Raw genomic sequence first — 21,124 nt, 5'->3', positions numbered from 1 at the left:
ACTTTGAACTACTTCATGTCATATTGGAATCATTCAATTTTGGTTTAACTAACCAAACCTTTCAAAAATGCAACAACTAACATGCAAATTGTATTCTTTCTTCGTGGGTGTTGTTGTTACCAACTCATAAACCTGCCATTTAAGATTAGAAAACAATATCTGTTTATGGTTTAATCCACAAACACTACCCAAAACAACACTTATTTTCTTCCTTAAAATGGTTTTCGTTTTTCTGTTAACAGCTGAAACTTTTAGTACAAAAAAATGAGGAAGGGTAAGTTTTGCCAGAATGTCCTACTTTACATTTTGGGACATCTTGTTCCCACAAAGACAACAAAAGCACAGCACCCATGCACATTCATATGCACAGGTAACAGAATGGAATTTCCCCCTCCTCTTTGGGGATTCTTGCATATGCTTGGTTTAAAGTTCACTTAAAGAATAAAACAACACAACAGGCTAAGGGTTTATCTGTTATCTGTTAAGATCCACACTTTCTATGCAACACAAAGCTGGAAGTCAGTAGCCCCTCTTACCCAATAAAACCATGACCCCACCCCCTTCCCCGTCCACTACCACCATCCCCAACCCCTCCCCCCACACCCCTCCCTGTGTGTGGTCAGGTCACAATACTAAAGCTAGTAAGGGATCTGCTTTAGCTCTCTGGGGGCTGTATTGACATGCCAATGCCTTCAACAGATCCTTCCAATAAGTGCTTCAATCTTATTCATGGGAGCCAATTTCTTGCTTCAGAAGAAGGCACTTTTACACAGTTATTTGTTCCTGGTTTTTTGAATGGTACAGATTTTACTGAACAATTTGCAGGTTATCAGTATTGGGCACCATTTACAACGTATATTCATAATGCATCACTGAATTACAAAATTTTAAATAGATGCCTATGTGACAATGGGGTGTTAAGGTCATTTGCATATGTGATAAATGGATGCTTCTAGTCAATGCATGAAAATAGCACTGCAATTTTGATACTGTGCTATTGTCAGCCACAACAAAATTAAGTACAATAACTTTGGAACATTCATCTAGATTTAGGTGGCGTGAATGAGGGTTTGACCTTTTGCCCTCATGACCACTGTTCTAACTTCTCCAGTACATCCAGTCACACACTGTCTGAATCCAAAAGCTCCATTTAGACCTACATACCATCAGGGCCATAAAACTCCTAATCCCTTTAAAGGCCAGGGAGCTTAATCTTTACATTAACTTGAAATTATTACACAATGTTAAAGAGACATAAATACATGATGCAGAAGATGTGAAGATCTATTGATCAATCCCCAGCTGAAGTCATATTTAAGGAGTTTAAAAAGTGTGAACAATCTCATTAGATCAATCAGACATGCCTACATTTATTTCTTCCTGGGGGGATGGTTATTTTCTTTTGATACTTTTTGATACAAACAACTACACCCAAATGCCCATGATTAAAATTGTGTTTTTTAGGAACACTTAAGGAAGTCTCGTGAACAAAAATTGTTTGATTAAATTGTTATTTACATGGGCAAATAATGACCTCTTATGGAAATCATGGTGTGATTTTGTTTAAATCTTATTTTTAAATGGCTGTGTATGGCCCCGAAGGAGATATTGTACGTTTTATTGCACTATATGGATCATGTTTTGCTCATAGTGCAGGCTGTGGCCTTTTTACAGTTATGTAATTTATCTTTTTCACTATAACCTTGTAAAACCAGTATATAACGAGGCTTTATTTGCTGACGTGTGAATGTAATAACTGTATACACAAGGCTCTGCAGTAAAGCACGAATCACTGTAAACATTTAAACAAAAACTGGTCGCCACTACTATAAACGGGTAAACACAAACTGGTCTCTGAAATTACGTACACGTCACAATGCGGGGCCTCCTACACGCTACAGAAAACCCATAGACTGTCTGTGAAAAACGTAGCCATGAGTGTTGCCCTTCGCCATATAGGGGGGAGAAATGTTATTTTTTTGTCTCGCTCAGATGAAAGTATTTCATAGGTTTCAGAGGCAATGGCAACTTAGAAGCCTTAAAGGCGCCTAGTTCATTTTAACAGAGTACTCCACGTTTGATATAAGCCTAAGAAGCAAAGTCCATTTCAGTGAAGCAAAAACAGCGTTGAACTATGAAAATACTGAGGACCCCGTGCTTCCATGATGAGAATGAACGGAGAGCCCCGTCCGCTCAGTGTAGCCTATGAGAAGCCATTTTCTAGAAAAAAAAAGGAAAAAGGAAAAAAAAAAAACAGAGCGAGAGAGAGGTCGGTGCTGCCGCCACGTGTACAATCTACACTTCACTACTACCGACCCGCTCCACTGCTGTTTACTGACTCTTAGCTTTGCTGTGGAATTGAATTGTCACTTTGGGGAGTAATATTTCACACAACGTAGCCTACAGAAATACCACGGGGAAAGGGAATACATTCAAACGTAGTGTGTATGTTGAAGGGCTTGTGCAACAGTTGATTCGCCCACTTCCTGCTGGTAGGCGGCATGTTCCACCAGGCCCTTCACTTCCACTGTCCTCCATTTTGACTCATTGTAAAGCCTATGCGTGTCTCTGACTGCGTCTGCCACTGCGAGAGCTCACGTCTTAAATTCGCAAATATGACACGCGAGGAACCTCAGCTTGTTTTAGGAGACGCCAGCCCCTTTAGGAGAGGCTTTGTATCATAATTAACTGCTAATGTAACGAAAGCAGGGCAGCTGAAACAATGTCGCTGTTGAGTGTCAGCGCGTGAACCGCGTTGAAAACCTTAAGAAGCAGCTTACCAGCGTTATTCTTTGTCTCAACACTATGTTTTCCATGTGAAAAATAAACACATATAGCGCCTATTGTTGTTTTTTGTGGTATTTGGACAGTTTGGGCCACATTCACCTGCACGCCATCCCAATCTTCTACATAACTCGATACACAGGTCCAAGGAACGTGCAACGACTGAGGAAGACTGTGATTTTACGAGTAATACCTTTGCATGGGATTTATTTGTAGAACGTGGTTGTTTTGTTGTTGTTGTTGATTTATTTATTTATATTTTTTTACTCAACATAGGAATTTCACCTCACTGGAATCGGAAAACTCCCCACTAGTGTAAACAGGCCGACTGTGGGCAACAGATGCAGCAGCATAACTGTATTTCAGTGGTAAAACACGCAGGCGTGTGAAAGCACATGTAGCTTAGCCGCCGGTGCGCAGAGCTGTACTGCACGGTAGTCAAAGCGCATTGCACACAGAAGGTTCGCTTCCCTAGCACACCCATCTGCTGCTGTGCTACAAGCACAACGAGGAGGACCGGCCCCTTCTGTAGCTACTCCGAGACCACGTGGTTTCCTCTTTGCAAACAATTTTTTTTTAAGTAAATTCGAGTCCGTTTAGAGGCGGTGCCATCGCCAGGCAGTAGGATCTGTATGACAGTGCAGGGTACAGCTTTAGGCTGAGGGGCAGAGAGGAAAGAATTTCTCCCGATCCCGCCATACTTCTACCACTATTCCTACCACAACCACCATCAAAGAATTTAGACTGATACGGTTTTACACATTCTGCAGGAAATTCGCCAGGACCGCTACAGTCACGGATTCTCCACTCCTCCGCCGGACTTCATCAGGCTGCAACATTACTGTTAGTCGAACTTTCCCCTTTTTTTCGGGATTCCTGCTTTACGTTTGAATTTTGTTCCGTTTTCAGTCACAACTCGTTGAGAATCACGCGTGCTTGTATTTCTAGCAGCGTCTCAATCAGGTTTTCTTTAATTTAGTGCGCTTTGTCTAAAAGTTTTTGTTTTCATTTTTGATTTTTTGGGAGCACTACAATTCTTCACGATGAACAAGCTATACATTGGAAATCTGAATGAAAACGTGACCGCAGAGGACTTGGTTAAAACCTTTGAAGACTACAAGATTCCGTATTCTGGGCAGTTTCTAATGAAAACTGGCTACGCGTTTGTTGATTGCCCGGATGACCAATGGGCAATGAAAGCAATTGAAACATTTTCTGGTAAGTAACTTACTGCAATGGGCTCATTACCGTTGGTGCCTTATTACACTCTTATACTCTTAAATACATTTAACAGGGAAAGGAAAAAAAAGCTCTTTCACACGCCCTTAGTCCTTGGGTTAGGAATACAAATTCCACTTTTTAAAAACACGTGGATTCTGTGGGGAATAACGTGTAACAGTACATTTATACTCTCTGCAGTTTCCAACCGTGGAAGGTAAAATTCTTCGACTGATGACGTGCGTAATAGTTAACTTTTGCAGAGCTTTTTAAACAGGCTTGCCAAGACTTTAATGTAACCTTAAATCAGCAACGAATTTCCCTTGTTCTTGTTTTCTGACAGGGTTGTCTCGATATGATGCTTGTGTGCTACATGGATCCATGTATATATAAAAAACACAGACCAATTTGGCTCCATGTTCTATGAGCAAGAAGCACTGAGACCTGTCTTCATTCAGAATAACCTACCGAGTGCAGCTATAGAATCAAATCTCACCCCTCCCCCTTTTAGCTAATAGGCCATCATAGTAAGGGAAAACACGTTTCATGCAGTTTATATTGTACATAAACACATCCGAAACAAGTATTTAGCCTTTGTACGTGCACCACGTATACTTACGTAAATATATTTTGCTTTCTGTCTAAAAATATCTCTCTACGATTGCCCACATATGTTGCATGTGATGTGTGTTCTATATAGCACGAAGGTCGCCATGCTGTTGTGTTTCACTTGAAACAGATTTAGTAGCTAGAAGGTTATTTTATCTTTTTCGTCTGATTGCAAAAAATCTTATGCAGGCACTTGTAACAGCACGTAAAGTACACGAATTACTTTCACGATGCAAATTACGAGATAACCTTATGTAGCCTATCTTCCCAGTGAACCTTGAAAAGTGCTACAAGAATGTTGCAGGTTTAAATGTAGGTACTTGCACAAGGGTCTAAAAATACTTTCACTGTATACATTTCTTGAGCACGTCAGAGCCACGCGTGTATCAAATTATTTATTACAATATTTAAAAAAATATATAATCCATTCATACTAAATTAAGACATTGCCCATACAGTAGTATTTAAAATCTCATGTTTAAGTTAGCTTGCATATTAGTGTTAGCTGGAAATCCTACACTGTTCAAACTGGGGCCAATGAATGGAATCAATGGCCTCATTTTGGAGAAAAAAAACAAAAACATTTTTTTTCCTTTCTTTTTAGGTAAAGTGGAACTTCACGGCAAACGAATTGAGGTCGAACACTCTGTCCCTAAGAAACAAAGGTATTTAGCTTTCTCCTAAATACTTTGCCAACTGTTTGTACATAGCCCTGTTAAAGATATGCTTTGCCCCATTCTTCTAGCACCTCGCTGAGTGTCGACATTGTGGCACTGCTGGATTTTAGCTTGCGAATTTCTGCCCTTAACTTTGCTTCAAAACTCGCTGTTTTTCGTTTTAATTAGTTGTTTTAAAGACTACGTTGTCTGATCGTGAATGTCCATAAACAAAAGGCCTGCGATTTATAGCATGCATCACGTGATTTTACAGTATGTTTCTGCTACGTGTGGTGTATTCTGATAGTTAATTATTTTTTTTGCTAAACATGGAATAGTCCAATGGTGGATACAGTGTCATTACTTCAATGACTTGTTTCATACACGAAGGCAAGGCCTGGCCTAAAGTAAAGGCCTAGGCCTCGATGGCTCTTTTGTTGAATGAGCCATAAACAGTAAGCTGTTGTGTATGAAAGATCTATGAACCAGTTATCTGTTACGAAAAGTCATTTGTTTTTAAAGGGCAGCTATTAAAATAATGACGTAAATTTACATTGAACAAGGTGTTTCTTCCACGCCACCTTTTCTTCAGTATGGAGAGCACCACGTTTCCCCCCCTAAAATTCGTGTTACGTGTTGTTTTAACGTTTAAATTCATGCTTAACTGTCGTTGAAATCTTGAAATAGCTAAATATATAAAACGCTGTTGTTCAGTATGTGCTGGTTTTTACACACGCGCCTTTGGTTTTGCTGGTAAAGGGTTTAACAGTAACAGTATGAATTGATTTGTGGCGATTTTGAATCCTTACCTTCAGTGTTTGCTGAAATGTGATACTTGTTTTAATTCTGTACTGCTTTGGTCTTTGTTTTTGCCTGAATTCGGGTGAGAAAGCGATTTAATATTCCAATAGCTCGTCTTAAGGGGGGGAAAAAACCCTCTCCACCCTACCCACCTTTTCTCACCACATTCTCGACACGTTAGAAAATTTGCATAGCCATTGAAGAAAAGATCGATTCACTTAACACACGAACACAAAGACGTAGACAGTTTCGTAATGATATTTAATCGAGGGCTCGTCTATCTGTGCAAAATCCAGAATTTCACAAAGTTAAACTCTTAAAAGTGCATGTTCTGATGGCGGGGGACAAATGTGAGGTCATAAAAGCAAGCCCCATGACTGCAATTGAGCGAATAAGCCTGTTCTAACGTCTACTACCCGTTTGGTCACGTTACTGTGCTTGGGCCCTAAACTCTTATTTAATTAATTAATTATATTTTCAGACCGTGACATTTGGAATCAAATGGTTGCAAGTTTGCCTCTGTTCTCGGGAGAAACGGTGTGCATTCATTGTTTATAATCCACGACCGAGGAAACGTTTTTACGTTTCCACAAATTTGTAAACGTTTTCCCTTTTACAGTCATTAAAGGGACAGTGCTTACTTTGAGCAGTGTGTGTCTAGTAGGGCGTACGTGGTTTTTCTCATTGTACCCTAGATGTAAAAATGTGAATATTTTCATTGAGAACAAACGTTATGTTACATATTGAAATGACACGTGGTCGCCATCACTGTAAGGAGTAATCCAACGTCAGCAATTGAGAAAATGGCGTACAACGCAGCCCACTGGCGAAGGCTCAGTTTGCAAGTAGTGATGTACATGTTGGGTCCTGAAAATTAAAATATCAGTGGATCAGATTTAAATTATACTTAACAGAAGCACTAAAAACAGCAATATGAGTAGAAGGATTAGTCATTATAGCGAGAGTAATTGCCGTAGTATGATATAGTGTATCCAATACAGGTAAAAACGTACCGAGACAAGGGTGTTTATTCATATTCCTTTAAATGAGGCCCTTATTTTGAAATATAACGTCGTTCACCACTGACAATAACGGTCGTTTCATTACTTTCATTTGAAATTCGACTTGTAAGGCTTGTGAAAATACACAATAAGAGTTGTGGTATTTGTTGTAGCGTAATTCACAGACTGTGTGAATCAAGCTTAATTTATCACGCTTCTTCGAATTTTCTAGACGCTTGGGGAGTGGCGTATAGTTCGAATTCACCTACATTTACATAACTTCTATATTTAAACTATTTAAGATTTATTAGTAATGGTAAAATTTAAATCCACGTAGGTTTTGGTCATGGATTTTCACCCAAGTGTGGACGTAATCCTAAAACAAAACCTACCTGCAAAAACGAACTTTTCTCGCTCGCTTTTTAAGTAGTCTGGACAAATGCCTCAAGAAAAAAAAAAATCTGTGTAAAGTTAACATAGTTCAGTGTGTGAAGGGGTGGAGGCCATAGGCACAGTGCTTTCCTATTGTGCACACTCCTTCTGTATAGTAACGTGGGTTCTTATGTAAGTGTTCATAAGTGGAATGAGAAATGGTTTCTTTTTAAGTGTAGCCATTGTTGAAAAAGAGAAAATCCGCATTCGCTGCGCTTGTCTGTGTGTAACAAGATGTTTTGCCTGGTACTCTTGAGAAAAAACGATCTTTAACTGTGTGTTTGACGAAATAGTGAGCATGTTAACGCATAATAGAATGTGCACGTAGTGTATGAATAAATAGCAGGCCTGCTACACACGTCTGGAGAGGAAATGTTTCATTTGTATGAACGGGCTATTTATGGTGTCTTTTTTGAGCTGCCTTTGGAAGTTTTTAATCTTGAGAAAATAAAGACAAAAGGAATTTCCATATCACATATTGAGAATAAGGTGTTAAAAAGTCTAACAATAGATACTAAACCCCCTACCATTGCCAACACCACTGTCCTGTTAGCACTACCATATCCTTAGTACTGTGTCCTTTACTGTGTTTCTCGAAATACTTAGAATACAGTGTAATTTTAATATAATGATAAATGAATAAACTTATGTTTACATATGTGTAACCTACACATCTGAGTATATATTGTCTGTGATAAATATAAACAGGAAAAAAAACTCCTGATGTATACAGGAAAAACTTCCTATACACAGTTTGTTTGTTTTTTGCATTTCAATTAACAATCGGTCAATTCTTTTTCTATGTTTGTTGAAAAAACTCCTTGAAAAAAATGCTCTAACTAGTGTCAGAATTTTCTGAATTTGCAGTTAGTACATTTCAACAAATTTAAACGTACAGGTAAATATTTACGAGTTTAAAACATTATAAAATATAAGCAGAAACAAAAATAATGTACGTGTTGATCTCATCAGGGCTTTTTCCCCCCACAACTTAAGTGATCAGTGATCTGCAGAGATTAATTCTATTTGTAGTATCATGAAATGATTTGGCTAACCATGTTATGAGCAGTGAACAAAAGTATGACCTACATTTGCAATGTGTTACTATCACCTGCTGTACCTGTTAAATTCACCATTCAAATGCTCTAAGAGTGTTTCACACACTTTGCTGCATCCCTGGACAAGGATATAACCAAAACATAAAATATTAAGTTGACCATATTTATATGAATGTGACCCACCTTTTGAAAGTATGCTGTTTCGTGTACTTCAGACATTGTTATACTGTGATGTAGAATGTGCAGGTCAGTAAAATGAAGGTGTAATGGTGGTTGCTTGTGTGGTGGTGGTAGGGTTTGTTTTTACTGAACATTAAGCAAAAGGGGAGCCATGCTCCCCTGCCACTGATTGCATTCATTACAGTAATTGTTTGTTTTGTAAAGCTATTCTGTAATTGTGGCCATTTTGTTCCCAGCCTTCCATTATGAGTGACTTGTCTTTAGGCATTTGTTGCAAAGTAATAGATTGTCATTTACAATGGACAGCATGTGTAGTAGGTGCTTTTTAGGGATGGAGTTTGGGTGATGTCTCTGTCATCTGTATTTAGGGGAGGGAAAAGTGTTTTTGTAAATGGGAGAACAATTCTCTTCCAGTGGAGCTTTTTTGAAGAGTGCAACTGTCATTTAATTTAAGTCCATTAAAAAAATCCATGACAAAACTGAGCTATTACTGTTTCTTAGTAAGCAGATGCATGTGGTCAAACAAGGTGAGACATTGGCTGTGAATTATTTGGAGTGAGAAATGTGCAGGGAATGTATGCAATGAGTCTTAAGCTACAACAGTTGCCTGCACACAGCTCGCTCTCCTCCTCCTCCTCCTCCTCTCTTTCGCTCTGGCTCTGGCTCTCGCTCTCTCTCTCTCTCCCTCACCCTTTTCCTCCACCATCTCCACTTGTAATCGTAGTACTACAGAAGGCAGAGGGAGGGGTTCCAGCTTGAAGGGGGTGCGACCAATCAGGAGCCAGGAACACCTGTGTGCAGATTCTGAGAAGCCGTTGACAATGTTGCATCAAAGGCCACCTCTCTGTCTCTATCTCTGTTTCTCTCTCTCTCTCTCTCTCACACACACACATACACACACACACACTAACAGACTATTTCTTTTATATTTTAATAATTTCTTCTGTTCTGTCTCAGTCTATTTTTCTTAGCCGAGCTGGCTGTGACACAAGCATGCACACACACTCTCCCACACACAATAGACATGCATCTCCTGCATTTGATTGTACTCCAGATATATGCGACTTTTCTGCCAGGCTAGCAGAATGTACATGTAGGCGTTCGTTCAGCTGGGTCATATGACCAGTGCGACTCTCAGTGGGCTTGCCTGATCAGGAGAGGGAGAATAGCGGAGAGAAGAAAAGAGGGAGGAGACACAGGGATTGCAGGGGCGTTGTACAGTGACACTTCCTCAAGGGCTTCCCTTTTCTGCCATTGTGGATTGTCTTAAAATGAGCTGTGTAGCTTTCGGTGTGGATAAGGAAATGGACTGGAGTAGGATGAGGGAACCATGTCTTGTCCACATTTGTGTGGCCACTGACAGGACGGCAGGGTTGAAATAAATCTGCTGCTGTCTCTTTAAGAACACTCCTCCCTTTTTTAACCCCTTACCAATGTGCCTTCTTTCCCTCTCTCCCATTCTCAACCATCTGTCCTGTTGTGTGTGTGTGTGCATGTGTGTTTTAAGCTGGTTGTAACTATCCACAACTGTGTGCAGCCAGTAACCAATAACATACACTTTAATAAATGATTATTATTATGAGCAATAATAATTTATATTCCTAAACCAATTCTGATAGAGTTCTAGGTAAATGTGATTTTATCGTATCTATGGGCTCTTTATTTTTTCAATGTATTTTTATGGCTATTTTAAAAAAAACACCCATTTAAAGGAAGATTTTAAAGGAACCAAAAGTGGACCTTAATTCATTGCTTGAAAAAAGAGAGATTGTAAATTGTATGATCCCTTCCTGGAACTCCAATTAAAATAAACCATATATAAATGAAGTAAATTGCGTGGCTCAAATATTGCAGTGTTTGTTTGCTCGTGAGCTCCAGAACAATAGCTCGCTGGTTCCAATGCACACATCAAGTATCCAGTGATGAGAAGGATAATAAGACTGTCAGCTTTACTACATCTGTGGATTACGCTATAAGTACGTAATACTTAAATTCCAAAACAACACACAAACACTGAAAATGTGAACATCTGTGCTTAAGTGCTGTGCTTCATATCCTATTCAACCCAAAAAGCAATAAAGTAGAAGAGTAGATGTGATAAGGATGAGGCCTGAGCTTGTTGCAAGTCCAGGGTGGCTATCGCAGGCAAAATAATAAAAAAAAAAAAAATGCAGCATCACTACTAAACCTACTGGAGTAAGCATCAACTTGGTGAAGCGCACTATGGCTCTGACATGTCCAGAGGGGTTTATCATGAAGAAGAGCATGGAAAGAAACGTCAGACAGATGGTAGGGGGGTGGGTAATGTAGCTTTGTATTTGTCCCTAAAACGTTAAATAAATTAATTAAATAAATTACAAATAAACGTCTTAGTGAATTGTTTGTAGTCTTTATGAAATATACAATAAACTCAAAGGTAAAATTGCCAGGAAACAGGCTTTTAAATTGTGCTTGTTGGTGACGTATTATTGGCTTATAGCTGGTCACATGGTTCATGGCATAGTCTTTCCCTACAGTGGAGCAGGAAGTAATGTGCATGGACAGAAACCTGGCACAAAAAAGAGGGTTCCGTAAGCTCTCTGACCACTATAAACACTCAGTAATCTAATGTACCCCCACTGCCTTGAAATTAAGGATATTTTACCTAAGAGTCTTTCTTCATAGGATTTAAGATAAATCTGAATTAATTTGTTGAATGTTTTACCTTTTGTCTGAAAATTAAAAATGGGAATCCCCCTATTTTAAATATTATTAAGTCAGAGGACCTTATAGAACTTTGAAAAAGTTATGTATATATATATATATAATTATTATTATTATTATTATTATTTTTTTAGAGCACATGGAAATTTAATGGTGTGGATTTGTGGTTGCTGCTGCTTTTGTTACACAGATTATTTACTGTAATTCAGGTGTAAATACGTATGTTTAGCTGCAGAGGAAGGAGTTGACTGGTGGGGGTGATTCCATGAAAGGGGGGGGTAAAATTCATGGTGGTTTACCCCTCTGATGTATGGGCCTCACCATCTTCCCCCAACCCCCTGTGGTTCTCTTTGTGTTTCTGGTGAACTAGCTTCTCTGAAGGTATGGCCACCATAAACACTTGTGAAGGAGGGGGTAGGGAAGGAGGTGCCCCTTGAACCTAAAATTCTTTACATTTTTGCCCTGTATTTTTTAAACTGGGAGCCAGAGGGAGGTTCAGTGTGCTTAAACGAAAGAAAGGATGACGGTGAAAGGAAGTAGCCAAAGATTGCAGTTCTGAGATGGCAAAACCGTGTTTTTTTTTTCTCCCTAAAAAACAATTCTGATTTGTTAAATGATCTGAATAGTCCAGTGCATTTTATATGTAAAAAGTAAACGGAACTGTTTGGAAAGACACCCTTCTGCCTGAGAGAGGCAACATGGCAAACCAATCAGGCTTAGGGTGAGCCACTCATTCAATAGGAAAGTGTGTGTAAATGAAATACCTCAAAAGTATATAATGGAAGTGTATGATTTTAAATAATTTAAAAATCATACATGAATTATCTTTCTTGGCTGAGAAGAAATGTACAAATATTTTGTTTTTAACTTGGAGTGCAGTGGGTTTTAAACGTATTTAAAATCTTCCTAATCTCTAATTTTATAGGTAGTAACATGGCCACTTAGAGTGCTGAAGTTATTTTTGCATAGTCTAGGATAACTAACTCTCTGGGTTTTCATGGCGTTTGCTGTTTAAACTAGTCTAAAAGGTTTTTACATTCATTGTCATCAAGAATTCTGATTGTACATTTAACGTCCAACCCTGCTGATTAAAGCTTTGTCCGTGAAATCAATTTTGAAAGCTGTAATAAAGATTGAATGACAATAATTCTGTAGAATTATGATGAATTCTGCAGTAATACTTTGACATGATGCTTGTGTGAATGACTTTGGATTCAAAGAATTAGAGCTATTCTCTCTTGTATTTATCCAGATGGTCTATTTGTCACTTAATTACCAGATGAACTAGTTTCTAATATTGCATCTAAGGTTGAGTATATTTTGTACAGACAATATGAAGCCATTGCTATCTAGTTGTTAGTGGTTCTTTGCTACACTAACGCATTGGCACCTTTTTCTTCTGGAAACTCATCCGTATTAGCAGAGAGCTCTCATTTACCAGTTTGTCTTTCTTTCATTCCCATGTATCTCAGCGTTTTCTTTTTATATATCATATATATAAAGCCAATCATTTTTAACTGACCATATATTAGAATGATTGTAAAAAGAGAAATTGTTATAAAAAAGAAAAGCAAATACAGAATCAAGTGGCATGTGAAAGAATGAAATGATGCTGGTTTGCATAACTGATTTAATGAATTCAAATTACATGTCAAATAAATGAAAGTTGAACTTGGTTGCCAAGTGTTTCAAGAGCTTTCTGATGCTCTGCAAACGTATGGGCGGCAGCTGATTATTTTGAGTGTAAAAGCTAGGCAATTTCAGCCAAAGAACACCAAATTCTTAAAAATAATAACTATACATCACAGTTTAAGTTTGTGGCATGTTCTGATTGAAAAGTTGTATTTCTCATTTAAAGCCAGTGTAGCAAAAGTTTGCTTGTGCTTATGATGCTATTATGTTCTTGAAGACTTTCAAAAACAGATTGATTTGAACAAGCCTCAGCTGTTTTTTGCTGCACATGACGCCTGGAATCGAGACTGTTGACATGACTTTTCTGTCACATTTCTTCTTTCTTGGGACACACATTGCTTTTGTCAAGTCTGTAACTCTTTACCTCATTCCTTTGCACTTTTATTTAAAAGTTTAAATGCATCTGTTTAAGCTGGAACTGCATAACACAATCACTGATTTTACAACTGCATTACGTATAATGCATACAGTTTAAGATCATGCCTGGTATTTCATACAAGCAATATCATATTAATAGTAAACTAATATATATATATATTTTTTTTGTAGTCATTAATGAGTATGCCATAAATATTCTGATATGGGAATGTGTATGGCTTATTTTGTGTTGTTTGGCAGCTTTAGCCATCTTGGACCACAACTGCATTAAGTAAAACTGAGAAAGAAGCTAGGCTTCTGTGCAGGTATAATTTGCATTCAGATTTAGCAGCTGGAAGAGCCACCAAATGCAAGTTGACATTAAACTAGTTTGTTTTTCCAGTTGGATCCTGTTACTGAATTTTTAGACAAATTTGACTTGTGAAAAGTCACTTAGAACCAACGATTACCTATAAATACAAAGACTAATATAATAGAATTTTAAGAGGTTTATTAACCCTCCCCCACACACCCACACTTTTTTTTTTTAATAGCCAAAATCAGAGAGGTAGCTGTGCTCACAACCCAAAGACAATCATGCCTTGTTATACTGTGAACATAATTTAATGAATACGGTGTCATCTGTTTGAAACAACTGCCAATTAAATATTTAGCCTGAGACAAGATATTGAATTGACAGGTACATATGCATTGTAGAGTGATCCAATTTTGAACTGAAATACAGAATATTGCTCCTAATGCAAGGTGTAGACGTGGCATGTCACTTTTACACTCAGGAATAAAATGTTCATGAAAGGGCAGGTTATAGCACTGAAAATATTTCAGTTTAGAATTAAGGCTTTGTTTTTCTGATCTCATCCAATCAAAAATATATCTGAATAAACTGGATAGGTGAATAAAATAAATGTTTATTTTGTTTTTTCTAAAGTGTAATGTTAACTTGGGTTAAAGAATTAGATAGATTAGTTCTGACTTGTTTTCTCAATTGTTGAAAAAGCTATGCAGATTTGTACAAAACACGTTTGTAGAAAAAAAAAAGGTAGGTTGAGGCTCATCAACATTTCGATTATAATCTTATTAAATGCAAGTCCACAAATGATTTGAGTCTCTCACCATCTACAATCTAATATATACTTGAAAAGATTGAGAAAGTCAGGGAAAATCTTTGGTGCATAAAGGCCAAGGGTAGAAACAGCTGCTGAATACGTGTGGCCATGGAGCCATCAAGTGGTATCATTTGAGGAACCGTCATGCCACTGTGATGGACATAGCCACATGGGCTCAGGAGTACTTTGGACAATCATTGTCACTTTGCAGTTTGCTGCTGCATTAAGAAATGCAATCTGAAACTGTACCATACAAAAATGGAAGCTGTATATTAATTTTGTGCAAAAACAATGACTCTTTGGGAGTTCTCTGGGTCCAAAGTCATTGGAGATAGACTGAAAGACAGTGGAAACGAGTTAATGTTCAAACCCATGTTCAACTTGTTTTTAAGGAAAAACAGTCTGAAAGATTTTTTTTTTTCAACATACGTAGAAACTGTTACCAACAAAAAGAGCAAATGCCAGTATCTTTGATGGCATGAGGTGCATCAGTGCCCATGGCTTGGTTGTTCTACAGATATGAGGGCACCATTGATACAGAGGCTTATATTGTTATTTTGGAGAAACGTATGCTGTTGTCAAGATAAATACTTTTTCCCTCAAACTCCATGTCTGTTTCAGCACAATGCCAGGCCTCATTCGGCATGAGTTATAAAAGTGTGGCTTCATAGACGTAGACCGGCTGGTCTGTCTCCTATTGAAAATGTATGGTGCGTTATGGAAAGGAGAATCTGATAACAGTAACCACAAAGTGGTATAATTGGAATTAAAAACACATGGAAATTGATGCTGAGCAATTTTTTAAAAATCAACAATGGGTAAAAAATCCAAAGCAAAACTGCAAAAATAAATATTTCTGAATGATTATAAAATGCAGTTATAAGGAATTGTGACCACGTGGTAAAAATGGCTTGGTCACAGCTTTCTTTGAGTGTGTTGTAGGCATAAATTTCTAAATGTGTTTGTGTCCAATCATATAACACTTTTTATAAAATTCTGAGGATGATTCATCACCTGTTTGTTTGCTCAAATTTGTTTATGAAGCCCCATGTGCTAATCTTTCTCTCTGCTCATGGCAGTGAAAAGGCATTTGGAGTTTTTTAGACTACTGAGAAACCTCAAACACAAACCGAGATGAGGATATTGCTCTATACCTGTTCGACAGGTGGATAATATTGACTTAATTTTGCTGTTTCTAAACCTAAATAAACCGGAGACAACAGCAGTCGTAGATACTCCCTTTATATCTCACATTGAAAACACTAATTTTTCTTTTATGTCCTATTGTCTGTTAAAGTTTCAAGTGAATTTACAAATTAAAGATTTCACATTTTATTGCATTTTAGAATGGGCCCCAACTTGTCAGGAAATGACGTTTGTGAAATTCTTGACTGTTCTTGACTCCGTTTAATTATGTAGCAAATATATTCAACATTTCACAGCAGCTATAAAGATTCAAACATTACACAACTACGCAGTGCATAGTTCAAATATTATTTGCCTACCATGTTTACCTCTCTTTGCAAGAGATTGTTTCAGATATTAAGATTCTAAATAGTCCTAAAAAATAGTCCTAAACTGTCCTAAAAAAAGACAGTTTAATGGCAATGATTTATTAAATGATTGAGAATGTTATGCTACAAAGTTTTAAAAGTGGTCTTTACTAAATTGTTTACTTGCAATGCTTTGATAGAAAACCTGGCTGATCTATACTTTTTTATTTTTTATTTATTTATTCTCAAAGTTATTCTTTCAATCACTTGAACTTAATGCAGCTTTACAAGATGTTTATGTAATTAAGCTGTGTATATGTGCTAGATATCCACTGGACTAATGTGGAAATGGCCTTCATTTACATTTGTGTGTCTCTAGATTTAGTACTCTGTTTAGACCTAGCTGTTTTAAATATAATTTACTCCAATTATCAAGACTTTGCACAGCATTGATATATGGACACTCTTATTTTGAAATAGCTTTCCAGTCAGTATTAATTAGTAAGGTTTTACTGCAGTTATTGACCAAGTTTAAACTCTTCTGTACTGTGCTGATATGAATACGTTAAATGATGGCTTTGGCATGAAATGCCGCTTTAAATGTCTTCAGAATGTCCCTATAATGGAATGTGGTGTGTGGAGTTTATCAAACAGTGTCAGTATAAATATTAATAAATGTTAAATAATTAAAAAAATAAATATATATATTATTTTCACAGGTTTGATTGAAATTTGTGAGCTTTATTTTCATGCTCCACTACAGTCCATATTTTTAGTGATGTCAGATTGTTCCTCACACCGGGGTTAAATACAAATGTGTGTGTAACTGTATGCAATTTATGGGCACTCCTGTTTAAATGACTTGTTTTGTTGGTTTTCTAAGTGCAAATATGTACTACACTTCTACAAAGAGCAAGCACACTTCTGAATATTTTAATGGATACAGTTTCTGTGGTGAATGTAACATATTTGGGAGAAAAACATGGCAAACCTTTAATACACATTATATTTGATATTGGTTTAATATTTTTTCCTAATATCTTTAACATGAGCTAATTTAAAAGGAAATAAATATTTAATTAAATTTATAGCTTAAAGACTATGCTGAAAAATAGCTCATGCCTTATAGAGGTTATGTTATTTTCATAAGTTAATCAGCAAGACTTGTCATTTGACCACAGTTCCTTCTTACGTTTGCATACGACCATATACAACCAGAGGATCTTCTTATATGACCATATAGGACCGTGTAAAACCGACAGAAAGCAGTCAAGATAGTTCTCTTCCTTCTGCTATTCTTCTCCTTCCTTTGCCTTCCCCTTACACCCATGCAGCTCCCTCCTGCTCAGCCCCTATCAGTTAAAATGGAGCCTGTAGGTCACATGGTTTCCAAACAGGCATGTGCTGGTGTGATCATGCTATGTCCTCCTTCTCGACACATGCTCGCTCATGCTAAAGGCACAGGGAGGGGGAGGGGCTGGCAAACCTCAGCCCCTGCCAAAACACTCCCTCCTCCTATTCCAAACCTATATGGAGTCATAAGTTCCTCTCACATAGGCACGGCGTGAGGCGAAGTTATAGGCCCCGATCAGCAGGGTCCATGCACATGAATTTAATGCCCTTATTCTGGAATAATTCCGCTCTGCAGACTGGTTTAAGAAGGATCATCTGACAGCATTTGTTCTATTGTTGGGTATTTTGTTGCTGTAGAGAAGCTATAACTTTTTTTGGCTTAGAATAGAAATACTGTTTGTTTAGCACAGTTGGTGTTTAGCAGTGTTGATGCTGGATTTGTACCTTTTTTGCCTTCCATTTCTGTTAATTAAAAAATAGATTAATAAAGAGAATTTGTATTTGCCAATGAACTATGGGTTGCTTGTTGACCGTTAAATAATGACAGCACACTCCTCTAGGTGAGGTTTATTGTTAAAAACAGCATTATCACACAAACTTATAAAATCCACAAAGAAACTGTACTTTTGTTTTCAACTCTACTTTTCATATTTACTCTTTAATCACGAAGAAATCAGCGCAAATTGGAAATGCAATCACTTTTTTTCCTTTTCAAACTCTGAAATGTTTTTGAGTAAAACTCATAATGAAAACACTCAGCTTAATACTAAGGAAAACCAAAATGTTATTGGATAATATCACTTTATTTTCTCCTCCATTTTGTGCAGAGTAGTGTAACCAAAAATAAAATAAACGATTCTTTAGATGTGGTCAGAAATCACTTTACTTCAATCAAAGAACAAAGAGAATGTTGTTGTTTTTTCCCGTTTTAATATTGTACTTAATTGTTCTCATCAGGACCAAGGTTCTTGAATCTTTGTTAAGTTCAAAGCACAAAAAACTTTGCCTAATGATAATAATGAGGGAAATTGTTACCACCAACAGCAAAAAAAAAAAAAAAAAAAAACTGGACCAAAACATTCAAAGTAGATACATCACCAGACGGGCCAATGAGCTTTAACATGGGGAAAAAAAATAGAAAGTGGATCTACTGAGAGAAAGAGAGGGGTAGAAAGAGTTCTGAGCAGAAGAGAGGAGGGTGGGTGGCTATCCCCAGCAGTCAGCTGCACATAGTAATGAAGAGCCCACTTTCTGGCCATTCTATAGGTCTGTGGGGTTCACTGATTCAAAAGAAAGTCAGGGGCTTACGTCACTCATGGTAGGAAGAAACCCCCCTTGTGTTTTTGTCAAGGAAGAAATTGTGGCTCAGTTTTGCTTCCCTTAAGATTCTCTGTGGAAGAATTGTACTTGACATGAAATTTCAGAGATGTACTATCGGCAAATGCAGAGGAATTGTGTTTGTAACAGTTAAATTTGAACGTTATGTGTAAATGATTTTCCCCATTAACATTTATTAAAGGGGTAGCTGTCCATGATTTTTATCTGAATTAATGTATTGGAGAGAAAATCTGCTTAATTCAATTACTAATTTTATTCGGAGGATATGACCTACATTAGACAGAAAAACTCTAAACAAAATAAATATTTTGTTTAATTGTTTTTTGTTTATTACTATTTCACCTGTGAAATGCATAATTGAACGGTCCCAGTTATTAAAATAAAATTTTAAAAAATCTACCCACCCTTCTTCCTAAAACATAAAAATTCGTAATATTCGAGATCTACGTAAAAGGTTATCCTTATTGCAGTTACTTGCTAAACATCCTTATTTTCAAAGGGTTAATTCCACATCTTTCTTCAGTGAAGTAGATAATCTAACATCATACAAGTTTTTGTAAGTCTATTATTACCACTTATTGTTTGTTGAAAAGTTTGAGAGTCTTTTAATTTGTACAAAACAGGATGTTGATATTTTAACAGTGCAAATACTCAAAAGATTTTGTCCTTCCTTTTAAAACCATTTTATATCCCTTTCTGTGGAATCCCTCTGTTAGAAATGATAAAAAGTTGAAATAAATATTTAAAAGAAAGAACCTTAAATTGTTTGCTTCTGATGTGGACAATTGAAAGGTGAATTCAAGATGAATTACTTGGTTGTATTTCTGTGATTAGCATTGCTCAGTGTGGCATTTCCCTCAGTGTTATGAATGGCTAAATTATTCATCCTGTGGGTTTAATTTGCTTGGTATGCAAGCTTTTCTGTGTGTGTTTCTTTTTTCTTTTTTTTTTAAAGCTATATTTAGGACATTCCCTTAGAATAAATTAGAGTCTCTTCTGTGATCCAGAATTATACATTTTTTTTTTGTCTTCCACCTCTCCTTTTTATTTCCAAAACCACCATCTGATTCTCAGATCTGAGGATCCATAAAGTTATCTGATTGTAAAAAATAGTTGAAGGTGTTTAGTGCTTGTATAAGTCAATTTTTATTTTTAAAGTCGTTTAAATTACTTTTTACATCATGTTCTTTAGACCCATTCACATAACTCTTTGTCTGGTCACATTTCTGTATTAAACTCTGTATGGAACAGTGTGCTGCTTTGGCCACTTTTCGTTGTGACTGTCAGGTCTGCTTTAAGCCACGCTCAGGTGCACTTTGGGTCTATTTATCTTTACGTTTATGGTAGGCTGGAGCAGTGGATTAGCTGCTAGCTGCAACATAACGTTCTCTGCTAGTTTCCACCCGTGTACGCGCTAATGTTATGTTAATCAAGGGCCGTTTATTTTTACCCTGTTCGAACAAGGCATTACAGTCGATAGGGTGTAACGCAGAAAAGGTTTCATTCATTTCAGTAGTGCTTCTGAAAACGCACTGCGCAGCTCGTGTTGTCAGTGAGAGTCGCTTGAAAAGCAGAGCACGTGAGAGTCGGGGCTTGAAGTTGATTCCACTCCTGGAGGATTCACCGCAATCGTTTAATTTGGTTTATTTATTATTATTATTATTCTTAGACTGTGTGTCGGCTCCGTTGTGCTGTGCCGCGCGTGTCTCAGCTGCTTTTTGTATCGAAGCCCCTCCGCTTCCCGCGGGTGGGCGGCGCCGGGTGCACGCGCGCCGCCTCTTTCACGCTGTTGTAGTACTCGCGAGCAGCGCGGAGACTTTATGAATGAAGGCAGGTTGGGGAGAGAGAGAGAGGGGAGGGAGGGAGGGAGAGAGAGAGAGAGAGAACGTTTTCCTCCGTTCACGCTTTGTTTATTTGAAGAAAGCATAATACTCCTTTGTTGGATTCTGCCGATATTTTTTAATCAACAAGAAGGGGCACTGGAGATGTATTGCAGTTTATAGGCTCATAACAAGGATAATATTTGTTTTGAACCATTGGACAGCTGTTTCACCCACACTTAGCCCAAAAAAAAGGTTCTGCATAAAACGAGGGTCTTCTAGCACTCATAACAAGAGTGAATCCCTTTTGCTAATTGATCTTTAAAGAACCATATATGCCACGTTTTGAATCATAGAGAACCATCATGCACCTAGACAATGACCTAGGCGTTCAGAAGGTCTTAGTATTCATTGTTCTAGCACCTCTTATGAGAAAGAACCTCTTAAAGAACCTTTTTAATATGCCTCTATACCAGGATCTGAGAACCGAAATAGTGAAATA

The 21,124-nt window shown here is 37.4% G+C and overlaps 1 protein-coding gene across 1 annotated transcript in view; it reads left to right on the top strand.

Moving 5' to 3' along the window:
* The first annotated feature begins 3,359 nt into the window (after positions 1–3,359).
* LOC136686040 (insulin-like growth factor 2 mRNA-binding protein 1) overlaps positions 3,360–21,124 on the top strand; it is a 41,861-nt gene continuing 24,096 nt past the window's right edge. Inside the window, exons 1-2 of the mRNA XM_066659516.1 lie at positions 3,360–4,002; positions 5,216–5,276. Coding sequence (XP_066515613.1) covers positions 3,828–4,002; positions 5,216–5,276 — 236 coding nt within the window. The 5' untranslated portion in view covers positions 3,360–3,827. The remainder of the gene's footprint in view (positions 4,003–5,215; positions 5,277–21,124) is intronic.

This window comes from Hoplias malabaricus, unplaced genomic scaffold (genome assembly GCF_029633855.1).
Source record: "Hoplias malabaricus isolate fHopMal1 unplaced genomic scaffold, fHopMal1.hap1 H_2, whole genome shotgun sequence".
Classification (NCBI taxonomy): domain Eukaryota; kingdom Metazoa; phylum Chordata; class Actinopteri; order Characiformes; family Erythrinidae; genus Hoplias; species Hoplias malabaricus.
This window is presented reverse-complemented; position numbering and strand designations above follow the sequence as displayed.